Source organism: Perognathus longimembris, chromosome 23, assembly GCF_023159225.1.
Source record: "Perognathus longimembris pacificus isolate PPM17 chromosome 23, ASM2315922v1, whole genome shotgun sequence".
In the NCBI taxonomy this organism is placed as follows: domain Eukaryota; kingdom Metazoa; phylum Chordata; class Mammalia; order Rodentia; family Heteromyidae; genus Perognathus; species Perognathus longimembris.
The window spans coordinates 1,554,771-1,581,155 of record NC_063183.1 but is presented as its reverse complement, the minus strand read 5'-3'; the positions used below and the strand labels follow the sequence as shown (position 1 = coordinate 1,581,155).

Here is a 26,385-nt window from a genome sequence, read left to right as displayed (position 1 = left end):
AAATTAACACACAAAAAAAATCCACCAAAGAAAAGCCCAAGACCACACAAACAAATTCTATCAGACTTTTAGAGAAGAACCAACTCTTACCAGCATTCTACAACATAAAAAAGGAATAAAAATTCTAAGCTCATTATACAGTCATTGTTACCCTGATACCAAACCCAGATATGAACTCAACAATGAAAGAAAATCATAAGCCAATTTACTTGATGAACATAGATGCAAAATTTCTCAACAACATACTTGCAAATCAAATTCAACAACAAATTAAAAGATCACATATCATGATCAAATTGGTTTAATTCCAGAAATGCAAAGATGGTTTGACATGCACAAAACAACAAATTAATACAGCATATAAACAAAGCAAGAACAAGAATCACATAAACATGCAAATAGATGCATAAAAGTATTTGACAAAACTCATCATCCCTTCATGATTAAGCATTTGAAGAAAGTAGGAATGGAAGGTTCATAGCTCATGATAGTAAAAGCTATTATGAGAGACCTGTACCCAATATTGTACTGTAATCCTAGCTACTCAGGAGGCTGAGATTTGGGCAAAAAAACAGCATGGGCAAGAAAGTTGATGAGACATGTCTCTGTCAGTGTGTATGTGTGCCTGTGTGTCTATGTCTGTGTGTCTTTGTGTATTGGTCTTGGGGCTTGAACTTAGGGCCCAGGGGCTGTCCTGAGCTTTTCTCCTCAAGGCTAGCTCTCTGTCACTTGAGCCACAGCTCCACTTGTCTCAAATCTCTTTTCTTTGATTATTTTAGCTAGCTAAATGTTTACCAATCTTGCTTATTCTTTCAAAGAACAAGTTCTTTATTTCATTGCACTTTTGTATTGTTCTTTTAATTTTATTAATTTCAGCTGTGACCTTTAGTATTTCTTTATTGCTAACTTGGGGATTGGCTAAAGTTTTTTGATTGTGTATATGCCAAGACAATTCAGGGGTAGAACAATAAACTATTTTCATCTAGTAGTGGTGGAAAACTAGATAACCACATGGAAACGAATGAAGTTTGATCCTTACCCAATATGGTATATGAAAATTAGATGGATAAAATATCTAAAAATAGAGAAAAAAACTGCAAAACTTTCAAAAGAAACACAAAGCAGAAGCTCATGACACTGAATCAATGATTTCTTGGACTTGACACCAAAGACACAGGCAACAAAAGTAAATTAGAATAAGTAAATTAGAATTCATTCAAATTTAAAACCTTTATGCATTAAAAAAGACTTGCCAACAGAGTCAGAATGGAACATAATATCTGCAAATCATATATAGAATATTTGTATCAGAAAATGAAGAGAATCACTCACATTAAAAAATAAATAAAACAGTGTAATACAAAAACAGATAAAGGGCTGGAAGAGATATTTCTCCAAAGAAGATATGCATATAGCCCATAAGTACATGAAAATAATCAATATCACTGTTAGGCCAAGTCGCGAGAAGACCACCAAGAAGGCCACCGAGACTCAGACATTCCGAAATGCGAAAGCAAGGCTTTATTCAGGCGAGCTGCAACTCGGGCCTCGTCCTACCCACCGACACAGTGGAGGTTAGGAGGAAGCCCCGAGCTGCGATTGCACAGGGCTTATAAAGGCAAAAAACAAAGTTACAGCCATCAGGTGTTCAAGCAAGACAAAAAACAAAGTTACAGCAATCAGGTGTTCAAGCAAGCAAGATTAGGACACGGGTACAAATCTGATTGGCTCAGGGCTCGAGGCATTCTGGGGGCGGTTAGAGTTCTTGACTGGCTGGGCCCTAATAAGCTTGCCCTGGGTTTGCTCATAGTTTAAACAGACAACAAAACGGGGGCTGCCTGAAAATGGGGTTTACTTTAACTCTTCATTCCCCCTTCAATCACTAATAATTAGGAAAATGAGTCATAATAATATTAAATTACCTCTGACCTATTAGGATGGGTACAAATAAAAAACAAACACCAAATGGACTATTGTTGAGAATTTAACATATAGTAGGTATGGAAAATAGTTTGGTGGCTTTTTAGAAAAAAAAAAGGAAGTATAGATTTAACCACATCACCCAGATTTTGACTTCTGAGTATATATTCAAAATAATTTAAAGCAAAGGCTTGATCAGATATTCTTATTCCCATACACAAAAGGTACGAGAAGCAACCCAAATATCTATCAACAGAAAAATGAATAAATAAACTTTTATATCACCCAAGGGAATATCCTTGGAAATTTTTGACACATAATACAAAGTGGATGCACCCTAAAAATATTATATTAATTAAAATAAACCAATTGCAAAATTACTATATCAATCTACTTTATATATAAGTTTGTATACTTATAGACAATAAAAAAGCACAAACAAGACAAAAATGCTGGTTAAGTGAGAGATGAAGGGAGGATAGAGATTAAGTTATTGTTTAGTGGTACAAAGCTTTAGTTCTATCAGGTGGAAAGAGTTCTGAATATGAGTGGTAGTGATAATTGCACAATCTGGATATACTTAATACCACTAGATGATATACACTTTACAATGGAAAAAATGGCCAATTGTTATGTTGTATGTATTTTACCACAGTAAAAATAGGCAAATGGAGCCAGCCACTGGTGGCTCATACCTATAATCCTAGCTACTCAGGAGGCTGAGGTCTGAGGACTGCAGTAAAGTCAATCTGGGCAGGAAAGCCCACAAGACCCCATTCTCCAATCAACTACCCAAAAAGGCCTGAAATGGAGCTGTGGCTTAAGTGGTAACAGCACCATCCTTGAACAAAAAAGCTCACGGACAATGCTCAAGCCCTGATTTCAAGCCCCCAGGACCAGCATACACAAACAAACAAACAAACAAACATATATTTTTTTTGTTTATATATATGGTAAAGGATTTTGGTATGGGCACCCAGCTGATCTCTCTCTCTTTCTCTCTCCCCACCCCCCATAAGCTCCCCCTGGCAATATTTGCACCCAATAGATATAATAGTAGCACTGTTTCTTGGCCTGAGCTTCCTTCTCCTTTTCACTTTTAGATGAAATCAAGAAATCAGAAGAGGAAGAAAGTGAACTATCTGAAAACCTGTCAAGTCAACAGATCTTCCTCTGGCTGCAAGGACTGTTCCTCTTTTCCTTGGTGTGGGCGGTAGCTGGAACCATCAATGGGGACAGCAGAAAGAAATTTGATTTGTATTTCCGCAGCCTGATCATGGGCATAGATGACAAAAACCCAAGACCCAAAAGTGTCAAACTCACCAAAGCCAACATCTTTCCTGACAGAGGTAATTCTAATCTTGTTTATTATATCTTGTGAAGATCATTTAAATCATATATCACCAACCCCACCAAATTGTGTGAGCTCTTTATAGACACCAAGATAGCTGAATGCCATTGACTAAATTCTGAGGATTGCCATTCAAACCAACCCAGGCAAAAATTCTGGTAATACTCCTATTAACCAGAAAAAAGGCAGAAGTGGAGGAGCTATGGCTCAAATGGCAGAGTTCTGGTCTTGATCAAAAAATCTAAAGGATAGTACCTAGGCCCTGAGTTCAAGCCTCACTACTGGCACATACACACATGCACACACGTTACAGAATATTTCATAGCTCTCTAGGTGTATTTGCTTCATCAGAGCTGCCTGACATGTGTGAATATGGGTGGTCCTGAAATCAGGGCCTTATTGGCTGATTGCTTGTTTTTCTAATTATTATTGTTATTATAAAGATGATATATAGCTGGACACAGGTGGCTCATACCTGTAATCCTAACTACTGAGGAGGTCTGAGATCTGAGGATGGAGGTTCAAAGCTGTTGGGGTCCAGCCTTTGGTCTTGAGGGGGAAGGGCATTGGAGAGTGCCCCGGAGACGCCGCCCTTCCCCCAGCCCTGGAGAATGCGGAAGCAGGCCACAATTCTCTGGGTCCAGAACCAGAAGAACTGGCTTTGCGAACAGCCCCCAAACTTTCTCACCAGCCCATGTGCCCCCCAGTCTTGCGGGTTTTTACCCCTGGCAGGGCGCTTTCCAAGTGACGTTAGCTCATGAGGAGGTCCTATGGCAAGCTCGCCAGCCTATCAGCGTTCTGGCCGATCACTCTTCTCTCGTCCCTTCCTACCATTAGCCTTTGCCCCGCCCTAATAAATCAGATTGCTCAAGAAGCGTCTCCGAGATCCATGCAAGCCTGGCTTTCTTCACGGGTAAGGAGGTGGGTAAAGCGATCTCGTATGGCCCCGTGCACCTGAGGTCTTTGCTGAGGGCCCCCCCACTTCACCCTGGCCTTACCTGCGGGTCGGGTGACCAGGGGAGAGGGTGAGAAAGGGAGCTGTTAGAGCAGAGCAGAGCCTTGATCCTCGCGCCAGGGGAGGCGAACCGAGCCCGGCACAAAGCCAGCCTGGGCAGGAAAGTCCATGGGACACTTTTGGGTTTTGATAGTCTTGAGGCTTGAACTCAGGGCCTAAGCACTGTCCCTGGCTTGTTTTTGCTAAAGGCTAGCAGTCTACCTGTTGAGCCACAATGCCACTTCTGGCTTTTTTCTGTTTATGTGGCGCCGAACCCAGGTCTTCATGCATAAAAGGCAAACACTCTACCACTAGGCCATATTCCTAGCCCCCGTGAGATTTTTATCTCCAATTAACCACCTGAAAACCACAAGTGGGGCTGTGGCTCAAGTGGTGGAGCACTAACTTTGAGCTGAAGACCAGGCCCAGAGTTCAAGTGCCACAACCACCACCAACAACAACAAAAGATGATATCCAGAGGGTTTACAGTTACATGAGTTAGGCAAAGAATATACTTCTTTTTGGACAGTGTGACCCTTTCCCTCACTCTCTTGCAGTTTTTCCCTCCTGTCCCCACATACAAGGTGTATAGTTCATGTTCAACGTACTATCTAGTGAGTCACACTGGGCTGATTATTTTTTTAATTTAGAAAGAGAGGATATGAATTTTTGTTTGATATATTTTTTATGTTTGTTTTTTGCCATACCTAGGGCTTGAAATCAGAGCCTGGGTGCTATCCCTAAGCTACTTTTGCTCAAGGCTAGTGGTCTACTACTTGAGTCACACCTTCTTTTTTTTTTTTTACTTTTTGGTAGTTAATTGGAGGTAAGAGTCTCATGGACTTTCCTGCCTGGGCTGATTTGAGCTTCCATCCTTAGATCTCAGCGTCCTGAGTAGCTAGGATTACAGGCTTGGTGGGGTTTTTTGTTGTTGGTGGTGGTCACCAGGCTTGAACTCAGGGCCTGGGTGCTGTCCCTGAGTTTCTTTTGCTCAAAGCTAGCACTCTACCACTTTGAGCCACAGAGCCACTTCCAGTTTTCTGGTGGTTAATTGGAGGTAAGAGTTTCACAGACTTTCCTGCCTGGGCTGGCTTTGCACTGTGAACATCAGATCTCAGCCTCCTGAATAGTTATGATTCCAGGTGCGAGCCACCAGTGCCCAGCTTCAGTGGGGTTTGTTGTTATTGTTTTGCACAAAAATTACCCATAATTCCATCACCTAAACAGAATGGTGATTTCCCCCTACTCTTTTCTAGTCCTGTTCTATGCTCACACACTTGTTTCTCCCACAGACTACATCTTCTGATATAATGTTCTGGCAGATGAATTGCATGGCAGCCCTGTTTAGCTCCATTAGTTGGGAAAATATTTTGTTCATTTTTTATTATGTTTAAATATATGAAATATACAATTTTAGTGGCATTCAACACATTTCATAGTCAGAATTTTTTCATCGTGTGTGTGTGTGTGTATAACAGTCCTGGGGCTTGAACTCAGGGCCTGGGTGCTGTCCCTCAGCTTCTTTTGCTTAAAGATAACACTCTACCGCTTGAGCAACAGCTCTACTTCTGGCTTTTAATTAGTAGTTTGTTGGAGATAGTCTCACAGACTTTCCTGCCCAGGCTTTCTTTGAACTATAATCCTCAGATCTCAGCCTCCTGAGTAGCTAGGATAGCAGGCATGAGCCATCAGCACCTGGCAATACAATCTGTTGTTTTCAATGTGCTAAAATGTTTTATGGCCAAGAATGGCAGGCTGTCTGGTGAAGGCTCCATGTGAGCTTGAGAAGAGCATTGTCTGCTGTTGTCAGATGAGTAAATCCATACATAGACTCAGTTAAGCTTAAAGTATATTCTCACTCATTTTCTGACTGCCAATTACTGATAGAGGGGTGTTGAAGTGTCCAACTATAATACCAAATTGGTCATTCTTCTTGTCACTTCTCTGCATTCTGCTTCATATATTTTGTCGTTCTGGAAAAATCTGAAATGGGAAAATAAAATCATTTAAATTTCTTTGTTTTTTATTTTAATTTTTTCTCCTTTTAGTTAAAAGTAAGGCTGCATTTTGCATATAGTGGTAGTTTGTTTCTCATATGTTCTTTATTTAATGTTCCATTGTAGATTTTGTGTTTGTTTTTATTCTGACAGACTATGTCTAGACACAGTTCTTCTTTTATTTATTCTGCCTGGAATGTGAGGCATCTGTTCAGTCCAAAGAAAAAAAATGGTATTCTCTGCCTTCTGTATATATTATCTTCTCTTTTTTCTGCTTCTGCCCTTTCTAGGCAGACTTTCTATTTTAACACCAGTCACCCACAACTTGAATTTGTCTCCTCACCAACTTGGATGATTTTTATTCTGCCCTTGTATATTTTGTTTCTTTGCCACTTTTCTTAGTATAATAATAGTAAAAAAAAAAAAAAAGGCACAGGCTCTGGGATGAAATTGTTAGAGCTGGAATTCTGGGTCCAACTCCTTCTAGTTGGGAAACTTTGAGCAAATCCCTAAACTTTCTCAGTTTCCATAATTACAAAATGTATACAAATAGAACGTACTTGTGGTTCTTAGAAGGCTTATGAGTTATTACATGTAAAAATGTTCATTGCCTAACTTATGAAATGGTAGCTCCTCTGTACAACATCTTCATAATAACAATAAAATTATTTTTAATACTTAGAACTCTTCAAAAAATTAAAAAAACAAAACATAGTGTGTTGAAAGTGTCAAAGAAATGTTATCAGTTTGTATTTATCATCAACATTCTCATCATCATTACTTAATATTAGATTGTTCTATGTGTGTGTGTGTGCCAATTTGGGGGCTTGAACTCAGGGCCTGGCTGCTGTCCCGAGCTTTTGTGCTCAAGGCTAGTGCTCTACCACTTGAGCCACAGCTCCACTTCTTGTATTTTGCTGATTAATTGGCAATAGAGTCTTCTGGACACCCCTATGCCAGCTGACTTTGAACCTCAGTCCTCTGATCTCAGCCTCCTGAGTAGCTAGGATTATAGGTGTGAGCCATCAATGCCTGGCTCATCTCACTTTTTAATCTCATCTCACCATTTCTCCTATGGCTTCATGTTCCTATTTTACTTTTTAAAAAATGATATCTTTTTTATGCCTTACAGAAGATGCCAAATGGTTTACTGGAACTTGTTTCAAATCAGGCATTCAACAAGTTCCAGAAATACACTGTTCAGGCTAATCTTTACGTTCCTTTATATTGTGATTTTTTTTCAAGAGTCCACATGTTTTTACATGTTCTCATTCTCTAAGATTGATCTGTTTGTGCTCTGAGACTACAGAGATGGTTCATGAATTGCCACTGACCCCAATTCTGGCTCACTTTGTAATGACCTCATTCCTGCTGTTTTACAGCAAGAAGACCAGTGACAGACAGCTCCACCCCATTTCTAAGTAACTTATCCCCTAGAACACCCTTTGTTTCCTGTGAAGACTTCCTCTCCATGTCCCGCTTCATTGATGAAGCATAATCGAAGCCATCATTGGTGGGCACCCATGGTTCTTGCCTGTAATCTTAGCTACTCAGGAGGCTGAGATCTGAAGATTATGATTCGAAGCCAGCTCAGTGGGGAAAGCCCATGAGATTCTTATCTCCAGTTAACCATCAGAAAAGCCAGAAATGGCTCAAGTACTAGGGCATTAGACTTGAGGGGAAAAAGAAAAGGGGACAGGGGCAGGGACAGAAGGCATGATTCCCAGCATATATTTTTAACTTGCTTCATCTATCTTTTTTGTAGCAACTACTTAAAAGCAGGTTTGGTTAAGAAAGATGTTGGTAAGACTAAAATCCATATAAAATTAGGCTTAACTTTTGTCTCTGTGAGAAATGTACACTTTTCCCTACTAGTTTTTAAACTCATTGCTGCTTTTGGACATGATCAAGGCAAATATAACTCATCAAATGCCTTTAAAATGAACCCAAATGCAATAAACCATTGCTCTTAGATGGATGAACAGTGGAATGGCCAACATCCAATGACCACATGGGATCAACCAGTTCCATCTGCTGGAAGTAGTCTTTTCTATTTGTTTCATCTGTAAGCATTCAAAACAATTGAAAATCCTCAACAGAGGGGTTCTTTTTACTTTGAAGGGGCGTACTGTGCTGAATTTAAGGTGTCATTACAATCTTTTTCTTATCCATTATGGTCTGCCCCCCACCCTCCCCTGCACTTTTGGCTCCAGGGGGAAAAACCAGCCTAATAAGGGAAAGACAAGAATAGCAGCTGGCAAGCAGGTGAATGGCTGCCTGATTTTCAGTGCAATATGCATATGTCTTTAGGCAACCACTGGAGAGACACCCGGTGTGCTTTCCTGCCTTTCTTCATTCAGTCTCTTGATCCATTTCTATGCTAGTTAGTTTTCCAGTACAGTAACAAGTATCTTAGAGAATCGACTGAAAAAGAGGAAAGGCTTTAGTTTCAGAACATTTTTTTCATCCGTATATAACTGTCTCTTCATGACTATTTTTAGATAGTCCCTATTTTCACCCTCAGCCACAGACAACAAATAATCAACTCTCTGTAGATTTGTCTTTTTAAATACTTTGTATACATGAAATTATGTAATATGTGATATCTTGCATCTGGCGTTGATTGCACTTTCTTATAACCGTCTTTGAGAAGTTCAGATGCCTTTTCACAAGGGTCCAGGGTTAGAATTCTACATGTGATCACTCAGGAAAGCCTTCTCTGACATCATGGGACATTTTCCCCCTTGGCTTTTCATGATCTAGGAACTATAAGAATAAATGCATCTCTCAAATAAATGCTGAAGTAACTGCATTGGGAGTATACTCTGAGAAAAGCAAGCAGGCCTGTGGGGAGTCTCTCAAGGTTTGGTTGACTTCATCTGGCATGGATCCCAGTTTGTCAGGAAGAGATTTTGGGGGAGAAACCAAAGAATATTGTGTTCCCCTCTTATTCTCCTATTCATTGGGTGATCTTTGAAAAGTCACTTAATTTCTCAGTTGAGAAGTTTGCCTTATGCTCCAAATGGAGGAGAGGAACAAAGAGCTGGAGGGAGGGAGCCATTCAGAACAGAGAAGTCTGTGATTCCTGCTATTTTCTCCTTTGCATCCTTGAGCCCAGACTAGAGTTTGAGCTACAATCACAAAGCAAAGAAAATGGGATTCAATATTCTGATGAGAATCAAAGAACCCTAGAACTATATGTTACTAAGAACATGTATTTACTTTATTATATTTTTAAGTTTGTTTTATGATCTTTAAGTAGTTGTACAAAAGGAGTGGCCATTTAACAAAACAGCTTATGAATACAATGCATCTTGATCAATGTCATTTTAAGAAACTTCCCCCCTCCTTCCCTTTCTTTCTTTCTTCTTTCTTTTTTTTTTTTGCCAGTAATGGGGCTTGAACTCAGGACCTGGGCACTGACCTTTAGCTATTTTTGCTGAACACTAGCATTTTACCACTTGAACCACACATTCACTTCTAGATTTTTCTTTTCCTTTTTCTTGGTCTGAGAAGGGACTCAAACTTGGTACCTGAGGTCACTTTTGCATATTGGCTAGTTCTCTACCAATGAAGCCATGTCTCCAACCTCTCACTTCTTGATTTTTTGTTGGTTAATTAGAGATATGAGTCTTATAGATGTTTCTCTCTGGATTGGCTTTGAATCCACAGTCCTCAGATCTCAGCCTCCTAAGTAGCTAGGATTACAGGCAGGAGCTCTTCATGTGTAGTACATGCTATTCTAAATGCTTGGCACATGGATCTCATTCAGTTTGTGCAAAGATTTTCTAAGCTTCCAACAAAAACAGGCCTGTTTTACAGATGTAAATGTCTGACCAAAGTCACTGCTGGCAAATCCTCTTTTATTCAATGGATCTGAATGAAGCTACAATTTAGCTTTAGCTCAACATCAGCAAGGGAAATGAGATATGCTTTTAGTACTGTTTTCTTTTGTAAAATCAATTATCTGTTAAAGAAAAATTATCCCAAAATATGTTATTCATTTTACCCTGCCATAGATTAAAAGTCAGTTAAAATTTGTAGTTTATTAAAAAAAATTGTCTCTTTCTGGACTGGGAATATGGCCTAGTGGTAGATGCTTGCCTTGCATACATGAAGCCCTGGGTTCGATTCCTCAGCACCACATGTATAGAAAAGGCCAGAAGCAGTGCTGTGGTTTTAGTGATAGAGTGCTAACCTTGAGCAAAAAGAAGCCAGGGATAGTGCTCATGCCCTGAGTTCAAGCCCCAGGACTGGGAAAAAATGGTCTCTTTCTTATTTACCTATAGCATCATTTTTACATAATTTCCATAATGGTATACAGCAAATTTTATTGTTTTCATTTGTCACTATTACTTTTCTTGCTTGCTCTATTTTTTTGTTTTATTTTTGTCTTTGTTTTGTAGTGCTGGGGATCAAGTCCAGGGCAATGGCAAAAAGCGTTCTATCAATTGAGCTCTATCACCATGCTTTGAGTTTTTGAGATAGGGTCTTGCTGTGAACTTAGGCTGGCCTTGAATTTTTGTTGTTCTGCCTCAGCCTCCCAAGAACTAGAATTACAGATGTGTGCCATCATTCCTGAATTTTGTCTGTCATTATTTCTTAAAAACATTTGCTAAAGACAACAAATATTGCTAGCTGAAAGAAAAGGGAGGGAGGGAGGGAGGGAGGGAGGGAGGGAGGGAGGGAAGGAGGGAGGGAAGGAAGGAAGGAAGGAAGGAAGGAAGGAAGGAAGGAAGGAAGGAAGGAAGGAAGGAAGGAAGGGAAAAATGCTAGCTAGGCACAATGGCTCATATCTATAATCCTAGCTACTCAATAGACAGAGATTTGGAGGATTGTTAAGATCGGCCTGGGGAAAACATGCACAAGACCCCATCTTAATCAATAAAATTTGAGCATGGTAGCATGTGGCTGTCATCTCAATTATGAAGGAATCATAAATAGGAGTACTATAGTCCATGTGGGTCTACATATAAACAAGAAACCTTATTTTTAAAACAACTTAAGTAGAAAGGGCTCAAATGTGGCTCAAATGAGAGCACCTATGTATCAGGCTCAAGGCCCTGAATTAAAACTTCAATACCATATATTATAGGTAAACATTTAGTTTTTCCAAGAGACAAAAAAAAAAACAGTATACATACCTTATGGGTGGTGAATGATATTGAAGTGTATTTCCTGTATGTATGAAGATGGAATAAGAAATCTCACTGAGCCTGGTATGGGTGGCTCTTGCCTACAATCCTAGCTACTCAAGAAGCTGAGATCTGGGAATCATGGTTTGAAGCCAGCCTGGGCAGGAAAGTCCATGAGACTCTTATCTCCAGTCAACCACCAGAAAACTGGAAGTGGCACTGTGGCTCAAACTTGTAGAGTGCTAGCTTGGAGCAAAAAGAGCTCAGGGATAGCACCCAGGTCCTGAGTTCAAGTCCCATGACTGACCAAAAAAAAAAAAGAAAGGAAAAGAAAAATTCATCTCCAGAATAACCAGCAAAAACTAGTCTGGAGGTATGGCCTGAGAAGTAAAGTACCAGCTGAGCAAACAAGCCAAGTAGGAGGCCCTGAATTCAAACTCTAGTGTTGCCTCCCCCAAAGTATATGTCTGATGATGTCCATTCTTAGAAAATTATTTCTCATCTTTGTGTCCTTCCATCTTCAATATGTACTTAGGAAGAGGGCTGAAAGAATTGCCACTCAAAGTTATTTCTGAAATAACCTGTTTCTTGTCTCTCTCTCTCTCTCACTTTTTTTTCTGGTGCTGGTACAGGAGTTTAAGCTCAGTTGCTAGGATTACAGGCATGATCCATCAGCCCTCAGCTCCTTTTTCTATTTTATTTCTATGCATGTGCATATTTTCATGTGGCTGGGTTAAATGGTAGGCATAGTTTGATATCTAGTTCTATTTTACTTAATGCCATTGCTTGAACTCATTTAAGAAAATAAAATGGTATCACTAATGCACTTTTGATAAGGATCCCTCCCCCACAAAAAAAGTTGCTTGTGGATTTTGGAGTGCCTTATTGCCTTCATTTATTTTGGTGGTGTTTTTTTCTCAACCCTGCTATTTTGATTATTAAGAATCATTTAATCATTTGCCTAATCAGCACTTAGTATTTTTATACAAAATGAAGTCATTCCTCTTTAAAGTATTGGTCCAGTTTTTACAATTACCAGCAACATGTATACCACAATTACACTGGGACTAGTTGTCATATGTTTGGGATGCCTACAGCTAAGGAGTCAAATAGCTATAATACGAAATGTAAGTCCTTCTTGTGTTTAAGGACTTGTTCTGTTTCTTTGGGTCCAGGAAGCGTCTATGATTTTTATTTCGTCAAACAAGGAGGTGGACATTGGGAGGCATGGACTGAGTATATCACTAAAGAGGAAGAAAATATCCCTGCCAATGCAAAGGTAAAAGAAGAGCACTAGCCACAGCACTGTTGTTTCTAGAATTTCTTTAGTGTTCTCCCAGGTGGATGTATTAAAAACTCCATGTGAGTATTTTTAAGAATTTTCTTAGGCTGGGCATTGGTGGCTCAGGTGTATTATTCTTTAACCACTCAGTAGGTTGAGATCTGAGGATCATGGTTCAAAGTCAGTCCAAGCAGAAAGTTGCATGAGACTCTTGATTTTCAATTAACCACCAAAAAGCCAGAAGTGGAGCTGTGGTTTACGTGGCAAAGTGCTAGCCTTGCGGAGGAGAGGGGGAGCTCAGGAAAAGTATCTATGTGGACTGGCAAAAAAAAATAAAAAAGAAAGATGGGAGGAAAAAAAGGGAGGGAGGGAGGGAGGGAAGAAGGGGAAGGAGAAAAAAAGAAAAGTGTTTTCTTCAGGAAAGGATTCAAACACGAGCTCAACCATATCTTCAAGAGACCTAGATTCCTTACTCAGCCATTATGCTCTCTGTCTTGGTTTACTTCATCAGAAAATGGAAGTAAAACCTGCTTGAAGAATGAGCACAAAGATCAAAGGGAGTATACAGGAGCGTGTGGCACACACTCAGGGTTTGACTGACATTTGTTGCTATCCTAACTATTGTCTATTATTAATATCAGGGGTTCATTCTCTCCATTAACACACACACACACACACACACACACACACACACACACACACACACACGATCTCTAATTTTCCAGAGAAAGATTTTCTTTATCAAAACTCTCAGAAAAGCAGATTCTGATTTTCTGGGTAGTAGATAATTTACCTATAACTCCTTTCAATCCTATGGAAATACCTTGTAAATATGGGTATTTTTATGCCTCTGTTAGTAGAATCTAGTAGACACCATTTATGTTTCTGAGGTGCCTACAGATCTCTCAGGACCCTGGCCAAGGTAGTGGATAGTTGCTGGGAAAGTGGGAACATTTACAACCAAGTGAAACGCCAGGCAGAACCACAGCTCAAGTAAGGATGAATTAATAGAGGTGAATGTGTGCTGTCTTCGTGGTAAAGACACCCTCTAGCACTGAGGTCGACTTTTTTTTTTTTTTTTGCCAGTCCTGGGGGTCTGGGCCCTGGGCTCTGTCCCTGAGCCTCTCTGTGCTCAAGGCTAGTGCTGTTTATGTGGTACTGAGGAATTGAACCCAGGGCTTCATGCATGCTAGGCAAGCACTCTGCCACTAAGCCACATTCCCAGTCCCTAAGGATTCATCTTTTATTCTCCTTTAAGAGATAAGAGTCCAGTGTAGAAATTGTTTTCAATTCTTCTGGGAATTTTTACCTCATCAAATAATTGACCTAATCCCAGAAAATAAAACTCTGTGAAACCCAGCTTGCTTGAAACTGATTTCAAAATAGGCATCTTGAACCTAATTTTGCATTGAGCATCTCTTACTGGCTTAAATGGCTTTCATCAAGTTAGCCAGCTGTGTTGGAGATTCATATTTTCACCTACATTCCATATATATGTATACATGTATATATATATATATATATATATATGCCTCAAAGGGGAATAGTAATACAGGAAAGACATTCATAACTGTGTTAATTCTTTTCTCCACCCCAGTCATCTCATCCCTTCTGCTTCTTTTCCTTTAGCCAAATTACTTCCCAAAGAAGTCAGGCCTTTGTCTTTGAAGGTCTTCTAGTTACACAGGGGCAGAACCACCTGCATTACTAGTCTGAAAATACATATTTCTTTTTTTTTTTTTTGCCAGCCCTGGGGCTTGGACTAAGGGCCTGAGCACTGTCCTTGGCTTCTTTTTGCTCAAGGCTAGCACTCTGCCACTTGAGCCACAGCGCCACTTCTGGCCATTTTCTATATATGTAGTGCTGGGGAATTGAACCCAGGGCTTCATGTATGGGAGGCAAGCACTCTTGCCATTAGGCCATATTCTCAGCCCTGCATTACTAGTCTGATTTGACTTTTGTGAACATCATTTACATGAACCACGGTGTGAATGGTGCTCCCAGAGTTGTATAATGCAGAAGCAGTTGTATAATGAACAGCTTTTTATTTGTGGTCTCATTTAATCTCAAGTTAATTCTGTGTATTATCTCCATGTCATAAATGACCCCCAAACTGAGGACCTAAGAGAAGTTGGATACTCAACCATAGTCCCACAGATGGTATTAAAAGGAACTAAATTCAAACCTAGTTGCCTTGAATGCCAACACCAGGCCCACTGGATCTAATACCAAGTTTCTCCCATGTTTTTATGATGTAGGTCTCAGAACTTATTATCCCCACAACGGAGACTGCCCGGCAGACCTTTTTCTTGAAAACCTACCTTGACCATGAAATTCCAGTGCTGTTTGTGGGTCCCACAGGCACTGGAAAATCAGCTATCACCAACAACTTTCTTCTCAGCCTTCCCAAAAATATCTACCTGCCCAACTTCATCAATTTCTCTGCCAGAACTACAGCCAATCAGACCCAAGATATCATCATGTCCAAGCTGGACCGCCGTCGCAAGGGCCTTTTTGGGCCACCCATAGGGAAGAAAGCAGTGGTGTTTGTGGGTAAGTCATTGGCCTGGGTCTGTACACATAGTGTGAGTTAACACTATGAGTACATATATTGACTAGCACAGCAGTATGTGCTCTAGTGTTCAAGATAAGCTCAATATACAAGGCCCTGCTTGAAAATAAGATCATTCCAGGAAATGGGAACAATGTTTTTTTCTTTGTTGCTGTTTTTGTTTTCATATCCTTTTGTCTTGTTTTTTTCATTTATCTGTCTTTGGGAGGGAAAGGAAGGCACAGAAATGGAGGGACAAAGAATTAAACAAATGCAGCAGTGGTACTCACTGGACACTGTATTGAAAATGAACTCTACAGCTTGTAGGTGGGGATGAGAGAAAAAAAACTAGGAGAGAGCAAGGGAAGGGGTGACACTTTTCAAAAAGAAATGTACTCTTGGCCTGGGAATGTGGTTTACTAGTAGAGTGCTTGCCTAGCATGCATGAAGCCCTGGGTTCAATTCCTCAGAACCACATAAACAATAACAACAAAAAGCCGGAAGTGGCACTATGGCTTAAGTGGTAGCATGCTAGCTTTGCAAAAGAAACTCAGGAACAGTGCCCAGGCCCTGAGTTCAAACCCCAAGACTGGCAAAAAAAAAAATGTATTCTTTGTCTGACTTATATAACTGCAACTCTAGTACATCACTTTTATAAAAACAATAAAAAATGCATGCAGAAAAAAAGAAAATAGTAAGAAAACAACTATCGGTTGCCTCCTTGCTGTTATAGCTCCAGCAATTCACAAAATCTCTAGCACATAGTAGACACTAAGTATATTTAGGATGAAGGCAATAATGGTGCATCCTAGATAGAGCCATAATAAGCCAGCAGAGTTTAGAACTCAGGAAAATCTTTTCCCTTCTGGACCCTGAATAGAGTTGAGACAGACTCTCCCTGGAGGGTAATGGATCCTAGAGACTTACTGAGTGTGGCTGTGGCTTCTTTTCTACAGATGACCTTAACATGCCAGCAAAAGAAGTGTATGGGGCCCAGCCCCCCATCGAGCTCCTGAGACAGTGGATTGACCATGGTTATTGGTTTGACAAAAAAGACACAAACAGACTGGACATTGCAGATGTACTGTTTGTGACGGCCATGGGCCCTCCTGGGGGAGGAAGGAATGACATCACTGGTATGTGGAGAAGAGGGCTTGTTCCTTCCCCCTTTCCCAGCAGAGCTGGCTACCATGTATGGGAGGTTAGTGGAGGGCACTCTTTCCTGAGACACGGAGCAAAGCGTGCTTAGGGTACAGCTAAAAGCGTTGGGGTTAGTGACAGACTGTTGACACTTGTGAAACACAATAGAAAGATGACAAGAGGGTATGAGGAATCTTTGGTTAGATGCTACAGCATAGGTGTGATAACGTGTATAAATCTTGCACACGTTCAACTGACACAAAGTGGCCATTCCATCAACATTTATTGAAGGAATTGAGTCTCTACCAGGTTCATGCCTATAATCCCAGCTATTCTGGAGACTGAAACATAAGGGTCATAATTTGAAGCCAGCCTGGGTAGGAAAGTCTGTGAGACTCTTACCTCCTGAAAAAACTGAAAGTGGAGCTGTGGCTCAAGTGGTAGAGTGAAAGAAGGAAAAGGACAGGGAAAGGAAAGAAAGAAAGCAGAGATGAGAAAAAAGGGGGAAAAGAGTCTCCATTTTATTGAGTGCCTTCTGTGTGCCAGGACTAAGCACAGGGAAATGGCACCGGGTCATCAAGGATGACACATGAGAATGTCTCATAAAGAAGAGCTCAGGAAGGCCAGCTTGTGTGCCAAGAGGAAGGGTAGGCCTGAGGGCAACCACAGAGTCACCTTTGATGTGCATAACAAACCACATTCCCAAAGAACATGTAATTCAAAGTGGCCTGAACAAAACACATAATAGTAATATTAGGCAATATAAATAAACAAGCAGAGTTTCCCCCTACCATATCTCCCAGTTCAGAAGTATAGCTTGCTTCAGATGCAACTTCATCCATCCACCTCTACAAGTTTCTATAATTGTACTCCAGTATTCATAGTTGTTTAAGTATCTCCATCTCATTTTCAAATTTGGATTATTTACCCTGCTTTCTCATATGCAAAATAAGAAAAATGAGCAGGATGACTTTCCATTTTAAGTATAAAGTTGACAGATATAGGCTGGGAATATGGTAAAGTGCTCACCTCATATACATGAAGCCCTGGGTTCGATTCCTCACACCAAATATATGCTCTGTGGCTCAAGTGGTAGAGTGCTAACCTTGAGTAAAAAGAAGCCAGGGACAGTGCTCAGGCTCTGAGTTCAAGCCCCAGGTCTGGCAAAAAAAAAAGTTGACAGATGCAGCCTGTAACCCTAGCTACTCAGGATGCTGAGATCTGAAGGTTGCAGTGCCAAGTCAGCCCAGGCAAGAAAGTCTGTGAGACTCTTCTCTAATTAGCCACCAGAAAAATGGAAATGGAGCTGGGACTCAAAGGGACAGCACCCAGGTCCTGAGTTCATGCCCCATGACCAATGTGGGGGAAAAAAGGTTGAGGGATGCCTTTGCCTTGGGGTTGAAAAACAGCAGTATCTTAAGAATTCATAAACTCAGTGTTTCTCTTATCAGTGAGAAGGGACTATGTTTATCACTGTATGCTATTTAAGGCTGAGATATTTACAAAGAGTATCTTTTTCCAGGGCACACAACAATAAACAGCTTTCAAGCTCCATTCTACATATGAACCTTGAAGAACCTGTATCATAAAACTACCAGGAGCCTATTAGTAGTCAAGTGAAATCAGGTGTATGAATTGCTATAGCCAGGGCAACTGCATTCCACACAGACCCCATTGGAGTGCCCAGGGGAGGCTGATGGGAAGCAGATGGGCCTGTCCTGGATAACTGTGACCTAAGAACAATCAGTGAGCATTTAATCATTTTATCTGAGAGTCAGGAGTAATAAAGAAGATCTAGAGTTGCTATGTGGTAAAGAAGTTGAGTCATTCACATTACTAACAGTGAGGGAGGAAGTGTAGTAATTTTTAGAGTTGGCTAAACAATTTTATTTCTATTGTACTTTTTCTTTCTGGTCATGGGGCTTGAACTCAGGGCCAGGGCACTGTCCCTGAGCTCTTTGGCTTAAGGTTGGCACTCTACCCCTTTGAGCCACAGTACCACTTCCAGTTTCCTGGTGGTTAATTGAAGATAAGAGACTCATGGACTTTCTTGCCTGGGCTGGCTTTGAACCATGATTCTCAGATCTCACCCTCCTGAGTAGCTGGGACTATAGGCATGAGCCACCAGCGCCCAGATTCTATTGTACTCTATTGTACTGTATAGGCATGAAATGATCACATCTGGTAGTGACATTTTTTTTAGCTGTCCCTGAGGCTTGAACTCAGGGCCTAGTTGTCATCCCTCCCTGAATGTTTTTGCTCAAGGTTAGCACTCTACCACTTGAACCATAGCTCTAATTCTGGCTTTGTTTGGTGGCTAATTGGAGGTGGAGTCTCATAGACTTTCCTGCCAGGCTGGCTTTGAACTGAGATCCTAAAAGTTCAGCCTCTTAAGTAGTTAGGATTATAGGTGTAAGCCACTGGTGCCTGGCTCTGAAGTTGGTGTCTAATGATTGGGTTCAGCAGAAAGCCAGTAGCCTAGCTGATTAATTGAACCAGCTGTCAGGATTATGATGGGGAAACTTAGGTAGAAGGCAATGTAAGTATGGTGATGGAAAACATGGTTTGGAAGCAGATTTGTGTTTGTGTAACACAGAGCAAGCATAAATATTATTACTATTATTCCTACCAAAAGGTTAAATGTTTCTTCAAACTCACACAACTACTAATGGTCCCAGATTGTCAGTATGTAAAATACTGTTCTACTACTTTTATGTGTGTTTGTGCTGGTCCTGGGGCTTGAACTCAGGGCCTGAGCACTGTTCCTGAACTTTTTGCTTAAGGCTAGTGCTTTACCACTTGAGCCACAGCTCTACTTCCAGCTTTTATGGGGGGGCTAGTTTATTGGAGATGAGAGTCCCATGAACTTTCCTGCTTGGGCTGACTTCAAACCTCAATCCCCAGATCTCAGCCTTCTGAGTAGCTAGGATTATAGGTGTGACCCAACAGTGTCCCACCTCTATTACTTTTTTAAAAAGCAAAACCTGTGGGGCTAGCCAATGAGCAAAAGCTTCAGGTGCCAAGTTCAAGTCTTGAAGCCTCCCCGCCCCAATAAAAATTCAAAACAAAACAAACCCATTGAAGGCAAAGGGAAAAGCAGTTCTTCTATATCCCAGGTTCACATGGTCCAGGAAGCATATGGGAAAGCTCAAGTATGTGTGTGTGTGTGCTTTCTAGGACGTTTTACTCGTCATCTGAATATCGTTTCTATCAATGCCTTTGAGGATGACATTTTAACCAAGATTTTCACTTCTATCTCTGACTGGCACTTCAGAAAAGGTTTTGATGTGGTCTTCTTAAGGTAAGAGTTTCCTGTATCTTGCTGGGTATTGGGCCTCAGGTCTGGCTCCCTCTTGATTGGTCTGTCTTCTTCTTTCTCCCAAGGTATGGGAAGATGCTAGTACAAGCTACCAAGGTAATTTATAGAGCTGCAGTGGAGAACTTCTTGCCAACTCCCTCCAAGTCACATTACGTCTTTAACCTGCGGGACTTCTCACGGGTGATCCAGGGGGTACTTCTGTGCCCTTACACCCACCTGCAGGTCAGCCACTGTGGTTTCTGCTGCCGTAGTCATTGAGTAATATCCTTGAATAGATTCTAATGGCTGTTCATAGTAGCTTTTATTAGGTGCTTAGTTTACACTAGGCATTTTGCCTAGCTTAGTATTTTATAAGCTCATTTCAACCCGAAGATTTGGTTATATCTTGAAAACCACCACTTTAGGCATCCCTCATTCCAATAACCAAACTCTTAATTTTTAGGATGTGGAAAAATTTATCAGACTTTGGATCCATGAAGTTTATCGAGTCTTTTATGATCGTCTGATTGACAAGGAAGACAGGCAGGTCTTCTTCAATATGGTGAAGGAAACCACCTCCAATTGTTTCAAGCAGACTGTGGATAAGGTGAGACAGATGCTAGGATTGTTTGGCTTCAGAAATGGTCCCAAGTGTTTGACTGTGTTAGTTGAAAACATTAGGCTCCATCCCGATAAGGACTTGCCACTCTGAATCTCAGGAAAAGATAATGCATATGCCAGCTAGTCATTTGATTTTGTGATATTTTACTTGATCTAATTTTATTCATAACTATAGTAACACTTACGTTTGGATACATTTCAAAGAGATTAAAAAGCTGAGCATGATGACACATGTCTATAATCCAAGCACTGGGCGGGGGGCAGGGGGAGTGGGAGAACAGAGGCAGGAGGATCTTGAGTTTATAGCTAGCCTTGGCCACAAACTATGTAGAGAGAGTCCTCATCTCAAAAAAATGTGACTAATACCTGATGCCATTTGTTTAAAATTAACTTAAAATGTATTTTAGGGTCAAGTCATATGAGACATTAGATTAAACATGAGTTTTCATGGTTAATTTGAGGCCCTGGTAAAAGCCCATGTGAAATATTGTCACTGTCTTACATTTGTGAATATTTTCTTTTTTCCATTTTGATATAAGGAAAATTATTTTTTAAACTATTAGCATCATCTGGTTGCACCTTCATTGTAAGGAAGCTGTGGTTTCTTAGAAAAAATTATGGGAGTGCTATATACAGCCTCCAGGGGCCAAGTGCAGAAGTGCTGCCAAGTCTACCACTCCTGAGGGGAACCTCTAAAAGATTGCTACCCTGGTTACAGACTAAGGACCAGGCTTGTGAAGCAAGCAGACCAAAAAAAATGGCTTTGCCCTGTAGTTGCCCTCTCTAGGGACCTTATAAGATGATCATCAGTGTTTAACTACCCAGTAAACAGACTGACCCTCCCTTTAACACTATATTTAATTTTCTTTAATCGTGGTCTTTTCAATAATTAGATCCACCTACTTTGTTAAGGAAAAAACTACTGGTAAGCTATGACTTAAAGAAATCCGCACATCTCCCATCCTTCCTCTATATCACTTGCTGCCAGCCTGGTTGGATCACAGGCCAAGAGCCAACTAATATTTACCTTTCTCACAGGTGCTCATCCACCTATCACCTGATGGCAAGATCGTTGATGATAACATCCGTAGCCTCTTCTTTGGAGATTACTTTAAACCAGGAGCTGACCAAAAAATCTATGATGAGATTATTGATCTAAAACAGCTCACGTCAGTGATGGAATACTATTTAGAAGAATTCAATAACATCAGCAAAGCCCCCATGTCTTTGGTCATGTTCAAATTTGCCATTGAGCATATCTCCAGGATCTGCAGAGTCCTGAAGCAGAACAAAGGCCACTTGCTCCTGGTTGGCATTGGGGGCAGTGGGCGGCAGAGCGCTACCAAACTGTCCACATTCATGAACTCATATGAGTTATACCAGATCGAGATCACAAAGAATTATACAAACAATGACTGGCGGGAGGACCTGAAAAAGATCATGCTGCAGGCTGGGGTAGCCACTAAGAGTACTGTGTTCCTTTTTGCGGATAATCAGATCAAGGATGAGTCCTTTGTTGAGGACATCAACATGCTTCTAAACACAGGAGATGTGCCCAATATCTTCCCAGCTGATGAGAAGGCTGACATTGTGGAGAAGATGCAAACAGCAGCCAGGACAGAAGGCGAGAAGATCGAAGTCACTCCTCTTTCTATGTACAATTTCTTTATAGAGAAGGTGAAGAAGAATCTACATATTGTGCTTGGTGAGAGAAAGCAAACTCAGTCTGCCCCTTTCCCTCCAGGGTTTGAAGGGTTTTCTTAGTGCCCTAAACCCAATCTCCACCCCTCCAGTAGTTCTAAGGTTGATACTACCAATGCAGGCAAGAGTCGGGACCTGGCATTACTCTGCCTACTTTCCCATTCTTCACTTGAATAACTATTTTAAACCTCTTCCCTATGAAATATCCTCTGAGAAAGTGTACTTTTGCCTATATTGCGCAGATAACTGTGATGTTCTCTATGAATACCACTGTTAATCTGACCAGACATTTCAGAGTTGTGTTTAATACTCCTCTCTCTAAGCTGGGTGCCCGGGCTCATACCCATAAGCCTAGCTATACAGGAGGCTGAGATCTGAGAACTGTAGTTCAAAGCCCAGGGAAGGAAAGACTGTGAGACTCTTAATCTCTAATTAACCAGCAAAAAGCCAGAAGTGGAGTTGTGGGCCAAGTGATTGAGTGCTGGCCATAAGCAAAATGAACCCACCAAATATCTGTGAGACAGTGTCCAGACCTTGAGTTCAGCCCCCCCGCCCCACTCACCTCCTTGTTATCAGATCCTGTCAATTGTTACCTCCTTTTCTCTCATGTCTACATTCTTACCTGTATCTCAACTTCCTTCTCATTAGCTAAGCTGACCTCATCTTACCTGGCCTCATCTGTCCACTCTTCGGTTCTGTGTTTCCTCTATCTACTACAGACTTTACATTCTACTAACCCAAGAGCATCCTATTCATATGTGGGCAGCTGTGTGCATGTAGGCACACATAAAATACTTAAATTGGCAGAGTTCTGGTGCCTCATGCCTGTAATCGTTGCTACTCAGGAAGCTGATGTTGGAGGATCGCTGTTCAAAGCTAGCTTTTGCAGTAAAGTCCATGAGGCTCTTATTGTCAATTAACCACCAAAAAACTGGAAATGAAGCTATGGCCCAAGTGGTAGAACGCCAGCCTTGCACAAAAAGCTAAGGGACCGTGTCAAGGCCCTGAGTTCAAGCCCCATTGTTTCCATTAGAATAAGGACCAAATTTATCTGACTTAGAGAGAGGAAGGAGAAGAACAGAAGCAGTGGGACAAAGGATGAACCAAAACCCAAACCCAAACCCAAACCGAAGAATAAGGACCAAAGAACTAAAAATTCTAGGGCCTAGAATGTAGCTCTGCGGCAAAGCACTTGCCTAGCAGTGCAACGGCCTGGTTCGATGCCCAGTACCAAAAAGAAAAGACAAAAAAAGTTAACATTTCTAGCTTGTGGGGTCTACCAGAATATCTGCTCTATCCTCTTCACCCCCATCTGAAAGTCCTCTCCTCTCTGTTCTTCAACCACATTGACCTCTTCACACTTCTACCTATGCTTCATGTATCCTCCTACCACACTAGGTTTAAGTAAACAATGAATGGAACTTGGGATTTAGAACCCAAAAGTGGTGAGATGGAAATGGAGTGAAAAATACACTAATGGAAACTTCTATAAATAACCTTCTTCCTTCTTTCCCTTTCCTTCCTTCCTTCCTTCCTTCTCTCCCTCCTTCCTTCCTTCCACTCTTACTATTTTTTGTGCTGGTCCTGGAACTTGAACTCAGGGCCTGGGTGCTTTCCCTGTGATTTTTTGTATAAGGCTCTTACTCAAACACTTGGGCCACAGCTCCACTTTTGGCTTTTTGGTGGTTAATTGGAGATGAGTCTCATGGACTTTTCTGCCTGGGCTGGGCTTTGAACTATCCTTAAATCTCAGCCTCCTGAATGACTAGGATGACAGGTGTAAGCCATCGGTGTCCACCTATACATAACTTTAAATAGAGCATCTGTGGCCCCATTATGTCTGAGTTAGTATACACAGAGCTAGTGGGTCAAATGGTTCCAGTAACTTTGAAAAAGGAACCCACAGGATCCTAAATAGGACAACAATGTATGGGCAATGAGCCAGAAGGCAACTATAATACATTCAGACTCATCACAGACTTACATGCAAACATCCAGTGCTTCCTTTGAATTTGGCATGGCCTTCATGGCTATGCAGGACCACTCCCCTGGAGTACTCATAAGACACATCCCCCTTCTTCACCTCCCCTACTAAAATCCCTGGAGATACCTACCTGCCCCCTGCTTCTCCTTGCTTTGCCAGAAGGGAATTAACAAAGCCTGCTTTTCCAAAGCCATGAGTCCAATCGGGGATGCCTTCAGAAACCGCCTGCGGATGTTCCCTTCGCTGATCAATTGCTGTACAATCGATTGGTTCCAGGCCTGGCCCACAGATGCCCTGGAGTTGGTGGCCAACAAATTTCTAGAGGATGTGGAGCTCGATGACAGCATTCGGAGAGAGTAAGTTCTAGCTGCATTTTAGTGCCCCATATTTTCCAAGCTGAAAACCAGATGTCGTTATCCAGATGTTATTTTAAAGATTTCCCAAGTTAACATGTAGAAAATGTCTTGTAATTTTAAATCAGCTCATATTTAGTTATTTTAATAAAGTACCTTTGCATGAAAAAAAATAACATTTCTGTTTTCAGAATTGACCTGGAGGAAGTGGAGGTATGGCACAAATAAAACAGTGGCCAGCCTTGAAACACAAAGAGAGCTAAGCAAGAGCTGGGGGGGGGGGGGCACCGAGGGCTCATGCCAGTATTCCTAGTTATTCAGGAGGCTGAGATCTGAGGATTGCAGTTCTAAGCTAGCCTGGACAGCAAAGTCTGTGAGACTCTTATCTCCAATTAAGCACCAAAAAGCCAGAAATGAAGCTGTGGCTCAAGTGTTAGAGCAGGAGCCTTGAGCAAAAAAGCTCAGGGATAGTGCCTAGGCCCTGAGTTCAGGCCTGAAGTTCAGCACATATATATGTATACATATACACATACATGTGGGGAGGGATGTTGTCCTAGAGTTGCATAGCTGTGAGCTATGAGCATGACATTTGATATATGTCATAGCTATGAGCTCCTATACATGATAATATACTTACTTCTATAATCTTAGAATATGCATTTTCAATGGAGATGATATTGCTACCAAGGAGGTGAAAATTGGTGTTTGTGAGTATGGAAAAAGCATTCTCTGTGCATAAGAATATATGCATAGGAATAGATATATCCCACCCCCCACACACACAATAGCACTTAATTGACTAAACTAGAGGAAGTGATGAGAATGACATGATGGGTGCTCCATGAAGGAAAGATCAATCAACCCCCTGCCTTCTTTGCTATTCTTAGTGCCTAGCACATAACAGGTTTCATTACCGTTTTGAAGTAGGCAAGGATCAGAGTGCACTGGCCTTAAATTCCATTTTGAGAATTTTGAACTTTATTCTACAGATCAGAAAATCTTCAATGTGATTCACAGGCTTGCTTGTGGATAAAATCCAGTGAGTTCATGAATATGAATGAGGATACGTTACAATTCTATTCGCATAGACATCCAACTGGTATTTTGCATTTCTTTCCAGGATGAATTAGGCAATAACCCAAGTTGGATTAACAACACCATGACTTTGTGACCAGTAATAATCACAGTTCATTTTCATTTTATGTGCCATTGCACATAACATAAATTGAACTCAGAGCAGCCTTGAGCTCTTATTTTAGCTTTTCCCCTCAAAGTAGTACTCTACCACTTGAGCCACACCTCCACTTCCAGTTTTATGCTGGTTAACTGGAGATAAGAGTCTCTCACATTTGTCTGTCTGGGCTAGCTTAAAACTGTGATCCTCAGGGCTGGGAGTATGGCCTAGTGGCAAGAGTACTTGCCTCCTACACATGAAGCTCTCAGTTCGATTCCCCAGCACCACATATATGGAAAATGGCCAGAGGGGGTGCTGTGGCTCAAGTGGCAGAGTGCTAGCCTTGAGCAAGAAGAGGCCAGGGACTGTGCTCAGGCCCTGAGTCCAAGGCCCAGGACTGGCAAAAAAAAAAAAAAAAAAAACCTGTGATCCTCAGATCTCAGCCTGCCAAGTACACATGAGCCACTGGTGCCCAGTAGAATCACAGTTCTTTTGATAACTCATTCAGTCATTAGATACTCCATTTATCACTTCCTTCAAAATTATGGTAGTCTTTAGACTTGCTGCCCAATATTATTATTTAATGTGGTGGTTGGCAAACACGGACCAAGTTCAGTTCACAACCTTTGTCAATAAAGCTTTATGGGAACACAGCCATAGCCATTCATTTAAATATTGCCTATGGCTAATTTTGTACTATAAGATTAGTTATAACAGATGTTGTGTAACTCCAAACCACTAAAATATTTGTTAGCCAACCCTTTCCAGAAAAAAATTTTCTCACCTCTGATTTAATGCATCACTAGAAAGCCACATATATTACTATCCTAAAAATTTGGTTTTAAAAATATTTTGAGCTGAGCTCCAGTGGCTCATGCCTGTAA

The 26,385-nt window shown here is 41.1% G+C and overlaps 1 protein-coding gene across 1 annotated transcript in view; it reads left to right on the top strand.

The window, feature by feature from the left end:
• Dnah3 (dynein axonemal heavy chain 3) overlaps window positions 1-26,385 on the top strand; it is a 192,282-nt gene that overhangs the window by 107,452 nt on the left and 58,445 nt on the right. The window contains exons 41-49 of the mRNA XM_048331892.1: window positions 3,024-3,269; window positions 12,573-12,676; window positions 14,938-15,232; window positions 16,187-16,366; window positions 19,548-19,671; window positions 19,755-19,911; window positions 20,132-20,275; window positions 21,328-21,994; window positions 24,165-24,330. Coding sequence (XP_048187849.1) covers window positions 3,024-3,269; window positions 12,573-12,676; window positions 14,938-15,232; window positions 16,187-16,366; window positions 19,548-19,671; window positions 19,755-19,911; window positions 20,132-20,275; window positions 21,328-21,994; window positions 24,165-24,330 — 2,083 coding nt within the window. The remainder of the gene's footprint in view (window positions 1-3,023; window positions 3,270-12,572; window positions 12,677-14,937; window positions 15,233-16,186; window positions 16,367-19,547; window positions 19,672-19,754; window positions 19,912-20,131; window positions 20,276-21,327; window positions 21,995-24,164; window positions 24,331-26,385) is intronic.